This window comes from Cebus imitator, unplaced genomic scaffold (assembly GCF_001604975.1).
Source record: "Cebus imitator isolate Cc_AM_T3 unplaced genomic scaffold, Cebus_imitator-1.0 Scaffold240, whole genome shotgun sequence".
Classification (NCBI taxonomy): Eukaryota; Metazoa; Chordata; class Mammalia; order Primates; family Cebidae; genus Cebus; species Cebus imitator.
The window spans coordinates 1,469,970-1,486,394 of record NW_016107555.1 but is presented as its reverse complement, the minus strand read 5'-3'; the positions used below and the strand labels follow the sequence as shown (position 1 = coordinate 1,486,394).

The 16,425-nt window shown below is 56.6% G+C and overlaps 1 protein-coding gene across 14 annotated transcripts in view; it reads right to left on the bottom strand.

Moving 5' to 3' along the window:
• Positions 1-16,425, bottom strand: part of CAMTA1 (calmodulin binding transcription activator 1) — a 963,406-nt gene that overhangs the window by 101,223 nt on the left and 845,758 nt on the right. For all 14 annotated transcript variants that reach the window (XM_017498373.1, XM_037727793.1, XM_017498371.2 and 11 more), the window contains 2 exons: positions 3,737-3,877; positions 366-2,212 (listed from right to left, as the gene is read on the bottom strand). In XM_017498373.1, coding sequence (XP_017353862.1) covers positions 366-2,212; positions 3,737-3,877 — 1,988 coding nt within the window. The remainder of the gene's footprint in view (positions 1-365; positions 2,213-3,736; positions 3,878-16,425) is intronic.

The following is a 16,425-nucleotide window of genomic DNA, read 5'->3' as shown; positions in this document are numbered from 1 at the left end:
TTTTTTTATTTTTTATTGAGACCAGGTCTCACTATGTTGCCCAGGCTGGCTTGGAACTCCTGGGCTCAGGCGATCCTCCTGTCTCGGCCTCCCAAAGTTCTGGGATTCCAGGTTTGAGCCACAGCAGCCGGCCAAGGACCCCCTGACTTTAAAGCTACTTGCCCCAGTGAAGTTTGAGAACCGTCGTGTGAAAGATGGAGGTGTTTGAGTGCCGTGGGGACGCAAGGAGGGGAAAGAGTCATCTTTATGGTGCAGAGGCTCCTCCGAAGAGCAGCCACCTGCATCTCTTAGCTGCATGGTGGCACAGGGGCTGGCGAGGTGGGTGGGAGCGGGGGTGACAGATGGTGGCAGCAGTGGCAGCTTACCTCGGGGTAAGACCACTCCGGGGAGTAGTCGGTCACCATGAACACCCGTCCGCTCTGCTGCAGCATGCCCAGGGTGCCCTGGGCCGAGGCCGCCGAGACCACCTCGGCGACGTGCATGTAGGCCATGGTGCTGGCCCCGCCCTCCGAGCTGCTCAGCTGCAGGCTCGCCTGCTGGGGGCTGCAGCAGGGCAGGCACATCTCTGCTTGGGTGAAGGGGGCCCGCGCCCCGTCCTCTGACTGCGAGAGCGCCGTGCTGTCCCCCGACACCAGCTGGTGCCCATAGATGGTGCTGCTGCCCCCCTCCACGGAGATGAAGTCGTTGATCAGGTCGGAGAACTGGTTGCTGAAGGAGACGTCGAAGTGGTCCAGGCTGAGCTCCATGTTGGAGGCATTGCCGATGCCGGGCTGGGCCACGGGGTAGAGCCCCTGCACCACGTTGCCCGGGAGGATGGGGACGCCGCCGGCGCTGCGGATCACCCCGTTGGTCTCAGGCTGCAGGTAGTGCTCGGAGCTACAGGCCTGCAGCTCCCCAGACTTGAGGAGGACCTCGCTCCCTTCGGCTGCCTGCGAGGTCTCCATGGTGACCTCCCCTTCCGCCGTCATGGCCTGGAAGTTGGCCTGGAACTGCATGAGGTGGAGGGAGGAGGTGGACTCTATCCGTGTCTCCACGTGGCCGCTGCAGGAGCTGGTCTGGGATGAGGCTTCTGTTTTCACCGTGGGCATCACGAAGGTGCCCCCAGAGTCACTCAGGCTGCTGTGGGCGTTCTGCTCGACGGGGAGGGGTTTGCTGGCGTCCTGCAGGAAGAAGCTCGGGGAGGGGGTCTGGTGGATGTGGGGGCTGTGGCCTGTCTGGCTGAAGCTGGACGTGTAGTCCTTGTTGGAGTCGATGGCGCTGAAGTCCATCTGCTCCAGGGTGGTGCTGGGACTCAGGCCGCCGCCCGACGGCAGGAGGCTGGAGCCAGCGGTCAGGGTGAGGGAGCTGGCCGCCGCGGCCGCTGCAGAGGAGGAGTATGCTTCTTTGGCCATCTGCTGCTCGAAGGAGGTGTCCTCGGTCTTGATCTCCTTGGTGAGGACGGTGGTGAAGCTGAAGCTCCGCTCCCCGGGCGGCGAGTGCCGGATGTTGGAGTTGACCATCTCGGCTTTCAGGCCTCCGCCCCCGTACGTCTGGCCCTGCTTTGGGTTATTAAGGAAACAATCGGGGTCAAAGTTCATGGTGGTTTCTGGAATCTTCCGACTACCATCGAGGGTGGTGGAGAGGACCAGCTCTTCGGACACGTTGGTGGGCAGCATGGATAGGCTTTCCGAGCTGCCCGTGGTGGGGAAGGCGAACTTGTGGCCGTCGGAGCTCACGGCCAGGACGAGGCCCTGAGAGGCGTCAGGCGAGAGGAGGTGGTGGTTGGGGCCAGTGGTGGGGGACATGGTGTACACGGCCTCGTTGGTGACCTCTGACATGAACACCGTGGCACTCTGGGACAAGCTCCCCATCACAGAGGCCACCGCCATACTGGACACGCCTGTGACCACCGGGCTGTCCACCATGTCTGGATCGCTGTTGAGCCCGCTGCTGATGGACACAGGGGAGCTCTGGGTGGTGTCGGGGACCTCCACCTGGTTGGTGGAGGAGACCTCGGTGCTGCTCTGGTGCAGCAGCACGGGCTTGGCCACCTTGCCGTTCCTCTTCTCGCGGCTGGAGCCCTTGCTGTGGCTGTGCTCGTGTTTGCCCTCAGACACGTCATTGTGCTGCACCTCCGAGTGGCTCCCGTACCCCCCTGTCCGTGGCTCCACCTTCGGCGAGATGATACGGTGTTTGGCACTGTTACACTTGTGATGCACGCTGCTGCCAGCTCCTGCAGAGATCAGAACACCACGCACGCACACACACACGCAGGCACCCATGTGCACACACACATGCACACACAAAAAGAGAGTCAGCTCAGGGACCGTGGTGGATCCGCCCCACAGCAGCTGGGGCCCCTGGCAAAGCCCAGGCTCGGTAACCCCCAGGCAGGCCACAGACCCTCAGCTGTTGGACATGTACCCCAAGCCCAGGGGCCGTCCCATGGCCCTTGGACCCTTCTCTAAATATCGGGGGGCTTTGCCCTTGATGCTCTTTTTGAATAGGAAGCACAGGGGAAGTCGGGAAGCAGAAGGTGGAGAGAATGTCACCATCCAGGAAAGTCCCCTCCACCATCAGAGACAGACACCACTCACCTGGAAGGGCTTTTGCTGGCAAGGGGGCTGAGCCTGGGGAGGGTGGCTATGTCCGTATCCTACCCCACCTCCCTCCCCAACTTCCCACAGCTGCTCAGGCTGAGCCCAGTTTCAACAGCCCTGTTCTTCAGGCGCCCTGATAAGGAGCCCCCCGGGCCTGGCAACCAGAGGTTGATGGGGAGGTGATGGAAAAGCACTCTCAGGACCAGCTCTCAAGTCCTGGGACCAAAGAGCTTTGATACCCTGCTCCAGAGGCAGAAAGATACGTCAGCCCAGGCCTGTCCTCAGCTCTCTGGGGGTCAAAAACCCATCTCGATCCTAAGCCAGGACAAAGTCCATGCTCCTCATTTCAGATGTAGGCAAGAAACAAGCCTCTGGAGCTGAGCGTTTCTGAGCTCGGCAAAGCCTCCCTGCAGCTCCTCCAGCCCCGGCAAGCCAGGGCGGCTTTTCTCTCCCGCCCGTCGGATATTTTCACCGTTTTCATTTCATCTGATAAGGGTCACTTTGCTTTTGAAGAAAGGGTGAATTCTCCCCGATCCTGTTACAGCCTCACCACCAAGACTCCTAAATGCCTGAAGACTTCGCAGAGAAACGACACGACCCTCTAATGGGAATATCTAATTAAGTCAGCCCAGAGAGAGGAGAACACACATTTCAAAGAGCAAATGCCATTATCAGAAAAACAGACACATTAGGAGAGACAGCGTGGGACGCTTTATGTTCTTGGAGGAGACAGAGGTTAAAGAAAGAGGTTGAGCCTGTGTGGTACCACTGGCGCAGGGCAGGTCTCCCTGAAGACCTCAGTGCCCTGTGGCAGAGGATGCCCAAGAGTGTGGGCCTGAATGGAGGCCCTGAGCCCCGGAGCTCCCCGCTCTCCCAACTCTGCTGCCCCCAGTTCCTGACCCACTCGTGGAGGAAGCCGCCCCTCTGGACACTGCTCCCTCCTGCCCAGAGTGGGCTGCCAGCCAGCTGCAGGGCAGGATGAGGCCTAGGGCCTGACTGTGTCTGTGCTGGATGCGGCAGTGCCGCCCGGTCCCTGACTGTCCCCCTCCTCCCTCACTAGACGTCACGGCTCCCCCCACAGACGACGGCCATGATGGCTGCCTGGTAAGGCCCCTCGGTCCCCGAGGCGCCCGCCTGCCCCGTGAGCCCCTGCTCACCCAGGCTGCCGGTGCAGAGGCAGTTGTGGGTCCGCGGCTGGGGCTTGGTCTGGTGGCTGTCGAGGATCTGCTGCACCAGCTGTTCCACTGAGAAGCCCGAGCTGCTGTTCCCATTACTGCAGGTCCACTTGATGCCATGGACTGTGGAGAGAGAGGCAGAGGGGCCGTCAGAGCCTGTGGGTGCAGAGGGAGTCTGGGTGGGGGGACTGAGGGGCAGGACCCAGGCCCTCCCTGACAGCAGCCCTCTCTCTGCTGGGAAGCCTATCTTTGATGAGGAGGAGAGGAGGAGGGGGAGGGAGGCCAGGCTGCCTCTCTGGACCCCCTGCTCCCACTGGGGGTTCTGAGCTCTTCCTCCACCTCCTCACTCCCTTTCCCTATAGTGCAGCCCAGGGAGTGGACTGCGTAGTTTTGCTTTTGTTTTCTAAAGCCAGGGTATACGAGGCGGCTCTTCCAGAAGTGCTGGAATGGAAGAGAAAGGGAACAAGGACGGAAAGAGAGCGGACAGGATGCGGAGGGACTTCCCAGCCGGGGAGCCTCTTGAGGAGACTCAGGATCGAGATGGGTCAACAGAAGGACCAACGCCGTTCCCAGGACGGTGTGGGGAGGAGCCCCGCCCCAGAGGGCAAGGCTCTGGCTTCCTGCCCTCACCGGACTTCTTTGCCCCAAAGGGATTGCAGATGCAGGAGGGGCCAGTGACGATGGGCAAGGGACTGAAGGACCCACGCGACCGGGACAGCAGGTGCCTCGGTGCCCAGTGCTGACTGATGGTGGCCGTCTGAACAGCTGCCCTGGGTTCTGGGCTCCACCTTCTGCCCTGAACTTCTTCAGTCCCTGGGGTTGGGGCTGGAGTTTTCCCACCTGCCTGGCAGGATGGGGACTGCAAGTCTAAACCGACTTTTCCAGCGGAGCAGTTTTCTCAGCTGGAGCAGACTCAGCCAAGGGGTGGCTAAGTCCTGAGTCCAGGGCCAGGCTCAGAGGGGGTGGATTTGAAGCTTTGGGGCTGGGGCTGGGGCTGGTGCTGGGGCTCCAGGCGCAGAGGAGCAGGGCACAGGGTCGACAGAGGGAGAGGCCAGTGGCTTTATGGGTATGAGAGCAGCTTCCTTCCTCCTTTGGCTGAAGCTCCTCTCCCACGGCACCAGGGGGACAGCGGCTAACCCTCGCAGCACCAGCCCCACTTCTGCAAAGGGCTGTAGCATGCAGGGGACAAGGACAGCGTCGATATGGCAGGTAGGAGTTGGCTCGATTCAGAGTCAACTGATTGGATTTGAGTCCAGGTTTTACTTATTTATTTGTTTGAAACAGGGTGTCACTCTGTTGCTCAGGCTGGAGTGCTGTGGCATAAACAAGACTCACTGTAGCCTCGACCTCCTGGGCTCAAGTGATCCTCCCACCTGAGCCTCCTGAGTAGCTGGGACTATAGGCATGTGTCACTAAACTTGGATATTAAAAAAAAAATTATTTGTAGAAACGTGGTGCAGTGGCTCATGCCTGTAATCCTAGCACTTTGGGAGGCCAAAGTGGGCAGATCACTTGAGGTCAGGAGTTCGAGACCAGCCTGATCAACATGGTGAAACCCCATCTCTACTAAAAATACAAAATTAGCTGGGTGTGGTGGCACATGCCTGTAATCCCAGCTGCTTGGGGGGGCTGAGGCAAAAGAATCACCTGGGAGGCGGAGGTTGCCGGGAGCCGAGATCGCACCATTGCACTCCAGCCTGGGTAACAAAAGCGAAATTCCTTCTCAAAAAAACCCCACAAAACATTATTTGTAGAGATGAGGGTCTCACTGTGTTACCCAGGCTGGTCTGGAACTCCTGGTCTCCCAAAGTGGTGAGATTGCAGGTGTGAACCATGGTGCCTGGCCTGGGTCTAGGTTTTGATCTTGCTGTGTGGATTTGGGCAAGTCGCTTAGCCTTTCTGAGCCTCAGTTTTCTCTCTTGTCAAGTGGGCATATAGTAGTTCCTGTCTAGAGAACTGGGTGGGAGAAAACATGATCTACTTTGTGCGTACCCAAAAAAGGGTAGCTGGTGTCATAACTGTCACTAGTGATGATGGTGATGACGGTGGTGTCAGTGACACTAAGCAGGCAGTACTGGCCCTGCCCTGGGGCCTGGCTGATGCTATGGGACTGGGCTTGGGGCAGGACGCTTTTTGCTGTGAAATTCACAGATGGCTCAGCCCTGGAACGCTGCGGGAAAATCTCCGTGGTGGCCATTCATCCCTGCCTCTGTTCCTGGGAGCAGAGCACGCTTTATTATAACTCTGATGGTTTTCAAAGGAAAGAACCCATGTGCGAGGCCTGGGATCTGGAGGGATGCCTTCAGGGTGCTGCTTTCCTTCTCTGTGTGTGCCGCCACCTGGCCCAGGTGCTGGCTCCCCTTCCTTGCCTTCCGCTCCACTCTGAAGAGGCTCCTCCGAGGTCTGCAGCGCCCTGCCTCCTACACCTTCACTCATTCCCAGGGGGGTTTGGGATTCTGGTGGGTCACTGAGAGGGGATGGGTGGGGCTGAGTGGCACCTGCCCTGAGCTTGCCAAGCTGCCATGCTAAGAACCTTATGTGACAGGTGCAGGCAGGCGGGTGGCAGCACTGATAGCCCACCTTTCTTCAGGCGAACAGTGCTTTCATCTTGGGCTCCCTGGAGGAATTCTCCAGCAGCACCCGAAGCACCTTGCCCTGACAGCTGGAGGGAAGACCCAGGCCAGGGGCTTTTAAACATCATCATCGCTATAGGACTCTTTTCTTTTTTGAGACGGAGTTTCGCTATTGTTGCCCAGGCTGCAGAGTGGAGTGAAATGGTGCAATCTTGGCTCACCGCAACCTCTGCCTCCCAGATTCAAGCGATTCTCCTGCTTCAGCCTCCTGAGTAGCTGGAATTACAGGCGCGTGCCACCACACCCAGCTAATTTTGTATTTTTAATAGAGACAGGGTTTAACCATGTTGGTCAGGCTGGTCTCAAACTCCCGACCTCAGGTGATCCACCAGCCTAGGCCTCCCAAAGTGCTGGCATTACAGGCATGAGCCACTGCACCCGGCCTTATACGACTCTTTTCTTAAATAAACCTCTACCTAGAAATCCAATACAGAAGACAGATTACAGCAGAAAGGAGCTGACGGAGGCAGGATGAGAGGTCACAGGCTCTCTGGCCTTCTCCATGCTGAGGGCATTTTCAGATTCATTTTACAGATGAGAAAACAGATGCTCAGGAGGGGAGGTGACAGCCCAAATCACATTCCAGAGAGCACAGGGTAGGATTTGAGACTCCCCTCTGGACCACTGCATAGGCAGTGGTCTGTCCCAGCTGTGGGTCCTCCTACTCTGGCTGTACCCAGGCCCCAAATAGGAGATTCTGCTGTCATTGGTCTGGGGTGGTGCCAGGTATTTTTTTTAAAGCTCTGCAGAGGCGCCTCACATGCCGTTAGGATGGGAGAACAGGCAGCTGTGTCCTACGTGTAAACTCAGCAGGCAACTGCAAGTCCAAGAGCAGAAGAAACCTCTGCAGAGCTCAGCACGGGAGCGCCTCCCTGTGGGAACTCTGAGCAGGTGCCCCTCGTCAAGCCAGGTCACATGTTCTCTGGAAAGATCCCCGCTGAGTTTGAACTCGGCTCTCTGGGGAGATGAGCTGTTTCCAGTGCAGCCCCACCTCTGGCTTCTGGCCTTCAGGCCACTCCCCACTCCAGGGTCTTGGGTTTCCGCATAGGGAGGCTTTAGAATCCCCTGGCTGGCAGAACCTCCCAGCATTTCAGATCAGGGTCCCTTCTGCTCTGACAACCGCCGACCCTCAGGCCAGGCTTCTGCTCCAATCCCGACGGGGTGTGGCAGCCACATTCTCTCCGCCACTTGCTCTCCTCCTTATGTTGTGAAGGTTATAAAATGAAGACCCAGTGAAGGGTGACAGATTGCAAACAGAGAGTTTCTGGATGCTTAATGCAGATTACCTACTGTCTTGGCACATCTAATATGCAGATTCCTCCCTCCCTGCTCTGATGTTGGAGGGGGCGGGTGGAGAAAAGCCCCCTCCTCTGAGGTGGTGAGTTGTTAGCGCGGAATATCAAATACCATCAAGACGGCTTTTAACATGTCATGCTCTGCTTCCTGACACGGAACGAATCAGCGGGAAGGGAGGTTTCTATAGGGAAACAGCGCTCTATGAAAGGAAGGTTAATAGCCACGCATGCTGGCCTCCCCCTTGGCCCCTTCCCCTTTGTAAAGCAGCAAAAGGGAAACTTGATCATGTGACCTCCCCTATGTAAGGTCCTGACATGTCATGTGAGGGAGGAGGCACAGAACGAGGAAGGGGAATTCCCAGGAAGGTCATGTCCTGGTGGCTCTGGGTCACGTCTGTCCCCTCCTGCTCACTGTACCTCGCTGGGCAGCACCTGACTCCCCGTTCTCAGGCAGAATGGCCTGAGCTGAATCCCAGACAGAGGGACCCTCTCTGCAGCTTCCATACATGGGGCCTGGGTGGTGGTCCCTGGTCGGCTCAGGTGGCGGAGAGAGACCTGTATCCCCAGGAAGGCTGGGTCAGGGGAAGGACCAGAGAGGAGTGGCAGGGGATGGGATAACCCATACCCCAGCATGGGGCTCCACAGGACAGAGGCAGGCAGGACGGCCACACTGGCCCCGGGGAAGCAGGATGCTGGCCCCTGAAAAGGTGTCTTCCTATAGCTACCCCAGAAGTCCTGTGCTGCCCGTGAAACACAGGCCTGGGGGCTACATTGTCTCAGACAGGGCTGCCTGCAGAGTCGAGGCTGGAGGTGGCTGTCGCAGGAACCCGGGGCCTACTCCAATGCTGACCGAGTCCTCGTACAAGATGTTTACCCTAATTATGACCCATGGCAAGGCAGCAGCGCTTCCACTAATATGAATAATCAAAATGAAATCAATGACAACAGCATGTGGCCCATGCTTTGGAGAGCATCTTCTGATGAACAATTTACCCGAGAGGCGGCCAACCGCTGGGAAGAAAGTAATTGAGATCTAGAAGAGAGGGCTGGGGGGAGGCTTGGGGGCTTCACCCCACACGGGGCAGGCTGCCAGCGAGGGCCTCTTGGGTTGCAGCCGCTCCATCCCAGACCCTTGGGAAGAGGTGCAGAGCTTCAGCGACGCAGGCCAGGCCTGAGTCACATTAGGACTTCCTATTTTCCTCTCGGGAGAGCTGAATTGTCCCTCCCCGCAAATTCATAGGTCGAAACCCTATGACTTTATTTGGAAACAGACCTTTAAGGTGGAAATTACGGTTAAGTGAAGTCACATGGATGGGACCCTATCCCAGCAGGAGAAAGAGACACTTATAGGCAGAGAAAGAGACACCAGGAGTGCCCACGCACAGAGAAATGGTCATAGGAGGACTCGGTGAGAAGGTGGCTGTCTGCAACCCAGGAAGAGAGGCCCCGCCAGAAACCAACCCCAGTGTCCCCTTGATCTTGGACGTCCAGCCTCCAGGCTGTGAGACGATCCGTTTCTGTGGTTTAAGCCCCCCAGTCTGTGGCACTCTGGTGGAGGTGTCTTAGTCAGTTTTGTGGTGCTGCAACAGAATTCCACAGACTGGGAAGTTGATAAGCATAAGGAACAGAAATGCATTGGCTTACGGTTTTGGAGGCTGGGAGTCCAGCATCAAGGAGCCAGTGCCTGGTGAGGGTCTTCTTGCTATGTCACAGCACGGTGGAAGGGCAAGGAAAAAGAATCCACTCCCAGGAACCCTATGGATAGCAGTTAAACACCCCCATGGGGCCCACCTCCAGACACAGTTGCATCGGGAATTCAATTTCAACATGAGTTTTGGAGGAAAACATTCAAACCACAGCAGGCAGATAATACACTCCACATGGGGGCTCAGGCCTCCCCCATCCCCAGGGTCTCTGGCTAGAGCGCCACACCCACCCTACTCTATGCACTGCCACGTGTGTGTGTACAGGTGTGTGTGTGTGTATAGGTGCATGTCTATAGGTGTGCGTACAGGTGTGTGTTTGTGTGTATATAGTTGTGTGTGTATAGGTTGTGTGTAGGTGCGTATAGGTGTTTGTGTGTACAGGCGTGTGTGTAGGTGCGTATGTAGGTGTGTATAGGGTTGTCTGTGTGTTTGTGTGTGTGCGTGTGTGTGTGTGTGTGTGTGTGTATAGTGTATAGTTCAAGGGGTTCTGCAATTAGGGGCTTTCCAGAATGCCTCCCTTTCCTACTACTTTATTTTTAATATAGTTATTATTTTTTGAGACAAGGTCTGTCACCCAGGCTGGAGTACAGTAGTGCAATCTCAGCTCACTGCAACCTTCAGCTCCTGGGTTCAAACAATTATTCTGCCTCGGCCTCCTGAGAAGCTGGGACTACAGGTGTGCGCCACCATGCCCGGCTAATTTTTGTATTCTTTTTTTTTTTTTTTTTTTTTTTTTTTTTTTTTTTTTTTTGAGACAGAGTCTTGCTCTGTCACCAGGCTGGAGTGCAGTGGTGCAATCTCGGCTCACTGCAACCTCTGCCTCCTGGGTTCAAGCAATTCTTCTGCGTCAGCCTCCCGAGTAGCTGGGACCACAGGCACGTGCCACCACGCCCAGCTAATTTTTGTATTCTTAGTAGAGGCAGGGTTTTAGCATGTTGGTCAGGCTGGTCTCGACCTCCTGACCTCAAGTGATCCACCTGCCTTGGCCTCCCGAAGTGTGGGGATTACAGGCGTGAACCACCGCACCCAGCCCTTCTACCACTTTAAATGTCACCCTTCTTTCCGGCACAGCTCAGCTCAAGCCCCCACCTCAGGCTCATTCTCAGGCCCTCCCCAAACCCACCAAATCACAGACTCAGGATGGGGCCTGGCACCCGTGTCCTAAGGGGCCCTCGTGGGAATTCAAATGCATGCTCCAGTTTAAGAACCACGGGGATAGAAATCACAGTAGGCTTCCTGGCTGCTCAGGCCTGTCCCCAGGAGCTGGAGTTTGGATCTTGAAGGCAGGCCTTACCGAGTTGTTCACCGCTCATCTCCCATGCTCAGAACAATGTCTGGCACATAGTAGGTGCTTAATCAATGACTGAATGACTGAATGGTCAATTTCTCATTCAATCATGCTCTCCCTAGCACTGTTTTTTTTTTTTTTTTTTTTTTTTTTTAATTAGGTTCATTGTTTCCCTCAGTGAACTGTAAGCAGAGCTCATGTCTTAATAATAACAACAAAAATAATAATAGTTATTGGACATATTCTTCAATGTCAGGCAGTGTGTGAGCGTCTTTATATGTTGACTCCAAAAAGAAAGAAAGAAAGAACAAAGCTGGGTGCGGTGGCTCACGCCGGTAATCCCAACACTTTGGGAAGCCAGGGTGGGTGGATCACTTGAGCTCAGGAGTTTGAGCCCAGCCTGGGCAACATGGCGAGACCCAGTCTCTATAAAAAATAAAAAATGAGCCTGGTGTGGTGGTGGGCACCTGTAGTCCCAGCTACGTGGGAGGCTGAGGCAGGAGGATCACCTGAGCCTGGGGAGGTTGAGGCTACAGTGAATGAGCTGTGATCGGGCCAGTGCACTCCAGCCTGGGTGACAGAATGAGGCCCTATCTCAAAAAAAAAAAAAAAAGAAAAAACCAATGCTATGTACCCCACTGAGTGTGGGCAGGGCACGGGGCCGGGCACTCTTCCTGTGGGGGGCGATGGTTCTCAACGTGTGGTCCCCGCAGCAGCAGAATCGCCTGATACTTGTTAGAAATGCACATTCTCAGGCCCCGCCCAGAACTCGGAGTCAGAAACTCTGGGGTTTGTCCTAATAGGCCTTCGGATGCACACTCAAGTTTGAGAAGCCCGGGTCTAGAGATGACATCTTTAACCTTCCAATGATCCCTTGAGGCAGAATATATTATCCCATTAATGCCAAAACTGAGACTCAGAGAAGTTATGTAACTTGTCCAAGGTCACACAGCAGGTGAGTCGGGGGTGAGGAGGGGCTGCAGATTCAAGCTCTTTCCACTGGGCGACCTGCCCGGCTTTCAGCTCTGCCAGGACCAGCTCCTAGCAGGGGGCGAGGAGGGCTGGACGGCCACTCGGTGGTGGACAGAGGAGAAAAGTGACCCCGTTGGGAGGTAGAGGGTCCCGGCCATGAGCAGCAAGTCTCACTTCACTTCCTGGAGGGGAGTCTGGTTTCCCTCAGCTGTCCCATCACCAGGGGCTGGTGACTGTGCAGGAAACTCAGGGTCCCGGTGCTGGACCACGTGCTGTCATCCCATGCTGGACCCCCAGCTCTGTCTCCTGCCTCCTGACTTCACAGGTGCTGGGCTGTCTCAGAGGGGCCAGACCTTGCTGGCTGGGGCCTTAGTGAGCAGAGGCAACCAAGTCCCTGCCTCCCCACTTGTGATTTTCTCACTTTGGGGTCAGGTCAGTTGTCACTCATCTGGCCAAGCCACCCAGACCAGGGCAGAAGAAACTCTTCCCTGGCCGGGGGCAGTGGCTCACGCCTGTAATCCCAGCACTTTGGGAGGCCGAGGCGGGCAGATCATCTGAGGTCAGGAGTTTGAGACCAGCCTGGCCAACATGATGAAAACCCCATCTCTACTAAAAATACAAAAATTAGCCAGGCGTGGTGGCATGTGCCTGTAATCCCAGCTACTCAGGAGGCTGAGGCAGAATAATTGCTTGAACCTGGGAGGCAGAGGTTGCAGTGAGCTGAGATCGTGCCACTGTACTCCAGCCTGCCAGCCTGGGTGACAGAGTGAGACTGTCTCAAAAAAAAAAAAACTCTTCCACTCTTCCTTGAGCCTCCCTGGGAGGAAGTGGGAGGCAGGGCCTGATGGGAACCTGCTCTTGGGAAATCAGAGCAGGCAGGAGAGGAAGGGGAAGGAAACCTGGGAGGAGGCTGCCAGGAGAACATCTCAGCAACATGGCATCCAAGCCAGGGCGTTGAGGCTTCCCCAGCCTCGTACTGCAGCGGGCGTCATGCCTGGTTAGGGGTGCATTTGGGGGAATTTCTGTAAAACACAAAAGAGCCTAGGAAGGGTTCATTGCAGACCATACAGGATGTGTGGGGCAATGCTTGGCTCCACAACAGGGCCTCCTCATTTGGGGTGCGGTGGAGGTGGGGAGGGTCCCACTGAGGGATGGTGGGGGCTGAGGGGCAGCTTCCTCTTGGCTTTCATTCCCGACGTGGCTGCCCCCTGCGTTGGTGGGGCCTTCCCAAAGGGCAGAGAGAACCTCCAAGCACCATGCCCTGTGCTGGCTATATGGGAAGAAGGAGACAGCATTTATAAACAGTGAGTGCCGTGGGATATAGGGTGGCAGGACCATGCTGGCCTGGGGTGGCAGCCCCTGTGTGACTGCAGTTCTTTCCCTCATGCATGGCATGGTCTTGGAAACAGATCTTAGGTTTCTCTGGATCTTAGTTTCTTCATCTGGAAAGTGGGTGCCTCTTGTCGGTTTACATGACTGTATGCCACTGGGCCCCATCCAGGCAAGTGGCCCCACCCTTGGATCCTGATTAGGTGGCATCCATGGGAGATCTGCCCAGGCCAGGGTGGAAAACCCTACATGAGGGGAAGCTCTCTGCTCGGAAGTCATGCCTGGAAGACTTTGGAAAGAAACTGCACGAGGAGACAGAAAGGAGAACCCCGGAAGTCCGCCTCGGCCCCTGGTGGCCTCGGAATGGGTGAGAGCCAGTCACCTGCCTCCAATGCTATGTGGGGCAGTAACTCCTGGAAAAATGACAGGGCAAGGCCACCTGGAGCTTTGGTCACCATGGTAACCACACAGGTGGCACCTGCTGGAATCGACGCTTGGCCTTCCTGTGCACGGGAAGATTTGTGGGTTCTGTGATAAGCAGGTGGCAAGGGCAAGGGGCAGTGTCCTTTTCCAGAGGGCTTTGGGGGGCCTGGTCCTCCTCCTCCACCACCCAAAAAAGGCCCAGAAAGAGGGTGGCTGTTTAGTCAAGCCAGGTCACCTTGGGAGCCAAGAAAGGGTGCTGTGGCCATTTGTCCGGGTGCTGGTGTAAGCTGGGATGCTCTCTGGCAACCCTGGACGTGTGGCTGCTCTCCTTATGAACCATGTGCCAGAGGTGGGCGGGAGAAGGAGCGGCCACATGCCTCTCCCGGAGTGAACGGGCCCCTTCAGAGTCCCCATGTTGTTGACACTAGAAGGCTGTCTCCATGGCGACAAGGTCACTGGGAAATGGCAGCTGGGTTGGTTTAATTTTCACTGTATTCTTGTTGACAGGAATAAAGGCCCTGTTTCAGGTTTCTTGGTTCAACTGGATGAAATTTTCATTAGATTTAACTTCTCATATCCAGACACCCACATACTATTCAATTTCCCGATCTCACCACTCAACTCTCATTCGCCCATTGGTCCTGAGGACAAAATTTTCAGAAATCTCATTTCGAGGAGTGCAGAGGCTGAGGAGTGCCAAGATGGAGCGTGATGGAGCGTGCGACCGCCCTGTGCACATGCGGGGACCTATCTGCCATGTCCCCAGTGAGCCTGTCATGTCTGCTGCCTGCTGTTGGGGCATCACAGTCCCCCCTCTGCCAGGGGGCATTGGCTTCATCCCAGCATCACACGCCCTCTGGAAAAGGCGAGGATGTTGAGAGCTTGACCTTGCCGTATGCTTTCTTCTTGCAGGTGGGACGGACCTAGTCAGCGAGGGGTAGGGAGAGTCGCCATTCCAGCCAGGCCAGTGACTCCATCGTCAGGAAAGGCAGAGCCTGTGGCAGGCCCTTTGCCTCTGCGCCTGGCCTCACAGGAAATCTCCAAGGTGCTCAGTGACATTCAGAGTGGCATTCTGGAGCCATCCGGGGGCTCTTAGAATCTTCTGATCTGGTAAGTGGCATTGCTACCAGGCTGGGGATCCTTTGCACCATGGGAGGAGTGACTGCTCTAGGAGCACTGGCTGCCTGGCAGTGCCAGAGCCTCATGGTGATCTGCAAATCCGGGTCCATGTGGCCTCTGGAACCTCCTTCTCCCTATTCTGTCCAAACTGCAGACCCTTCCCCCAGGCACTGCTGGGGCAGAGACGCAGGGAACTTGGGAGTGATCAGCTTTATCCTGCCCCTTCAGGCCACTCCCAAAAAGGGGCGGGGGACCAAGTGGGATTCTGGATGCTTCCATCTTGCTTCTGGTAAGATTGCTCTAGGGCCTTGGACTCAGGTGCCTCCTCGTGCGTTGGGAGGTAGCGCCACAGGGAGCCGGGCTCCGTCCGCAGAGCAGCTGCCTCAGCTCCAAACTACATGGCCCAGAGCCTTCCATTTTCTAAGAGCGGCTGAAGGTCTGGAGATCTGAATGTTGGCAATGGATTCTAACTTTGACAGAACCACTCCCTGGCATCGAGCGGGTCTCAGCATCAGCTCTGGGTGGCAGCCAGGGCCCAGGACATGAGTGAGGCCCCCTATCCCCAACACCAGCACAGAGGCGCACCTCACAAAAGGGGGATCCCTGTCACAGAAGCAGCTGTGCGGCCTTGAAGCAGCTCTGGGCAGCCCGGCGCTGGGAGGGAAGGAAACCAAATGCGGTATTTCTCTCCCTGTCCTACTTGGGGGCCAGATTGGCTCCATACAACTATCTGGAGTGAGAAATCAACACTGCAAAACAAACCCGGGTCCTGGGAGCCAAGGAGGAAGCAAGCCCCACACTCAAGTCAGCTGCTTCGTGCCCACCCTCTGCCATCCTCCGTGCCAGGTGGGAAGGGGGCTGCAGGCATTCTGGCAGGAGCCAGCAGGAGGGCTGGGACCCACCTGGAGATTCCAGGAACCCACGGTGCCTGCTCCTCATGCCAGCAGCTCCTTCCCAAAGGGAAGAGTAAAAGGCAGAGGAAATCCTCTCCAGGACCCCCCAGCACTTTCCCCCATGACTCCCAGGCCCTGCAGACACAGGCAGGAAGCTGGGCCTCTGCTCTCAGGGACAGAGCTGGCGTCCCGGGCCCCGGGCCTGGCTGCCGCAGGGGCACCGATGTGCCTCCTCTTATACAACCCCAGCATTTCCCACAAGGGCAAGTCAACAAGTGTCTGGCAAGGCCCCACCCCGTGCCAGCACCAACACCTCAGCAGCAAAACAAGGAAAGCTCTAGAGTTGTATTTCTTAACCCAGCGTCTACGGAAAGTCCTCACGCGCTTCTGAAACATCCAGAAATGATATACCCAGTACTCTGTGCACGCCGGGGCATGGCTTTCTCTGGGATCATGGCTAGACTAGACGCCACGTGGCCTCCAACGCCGGCCCTCCTCCCTGGATGTGAGAACCAGCCGATGCCTGAGGAGGCCTGTGGCTTAAAGAGGTGCTGGCCCTGCTCTTGCCTGGCCTTGCACCAGAGGCTGCTGTAGGCCGGGGTTCCTTAAAAAGTATAGGGGACCCCAGCACAAGAACCTAGCTTCTTAAAACACTCAGTGTCTGCAGCCCACTCCAGACCCGGGGAGTCAGAATGTCTGGGAAAGGGCCTGCCTTTCAGCCCCTCCCAGGGTTTCAGAGGGGAGCCACTGTCTCTGCTCAGGCTTTTGGGAACAGGGCGGCCTGGGGGGCCCGAGCTCACTCCTGACATTCAGCACTTCGCTCCTATCCCAGAAGTCTCTACTCAGAGGCAGGGACACTGGGCACTGGGACATGCTTCTAAGTGAACACTGCCCGCCAGAAAGCTCCTCCAACAGCAGCCCTCCCTCCCCCGCCGGGCTGAGCCCCAGCCTCCTCACTGTGCCCACACCTGTAGCTCCCTGGGGGAAAAGTCTTTACAGCTCTCTTCTCTTCC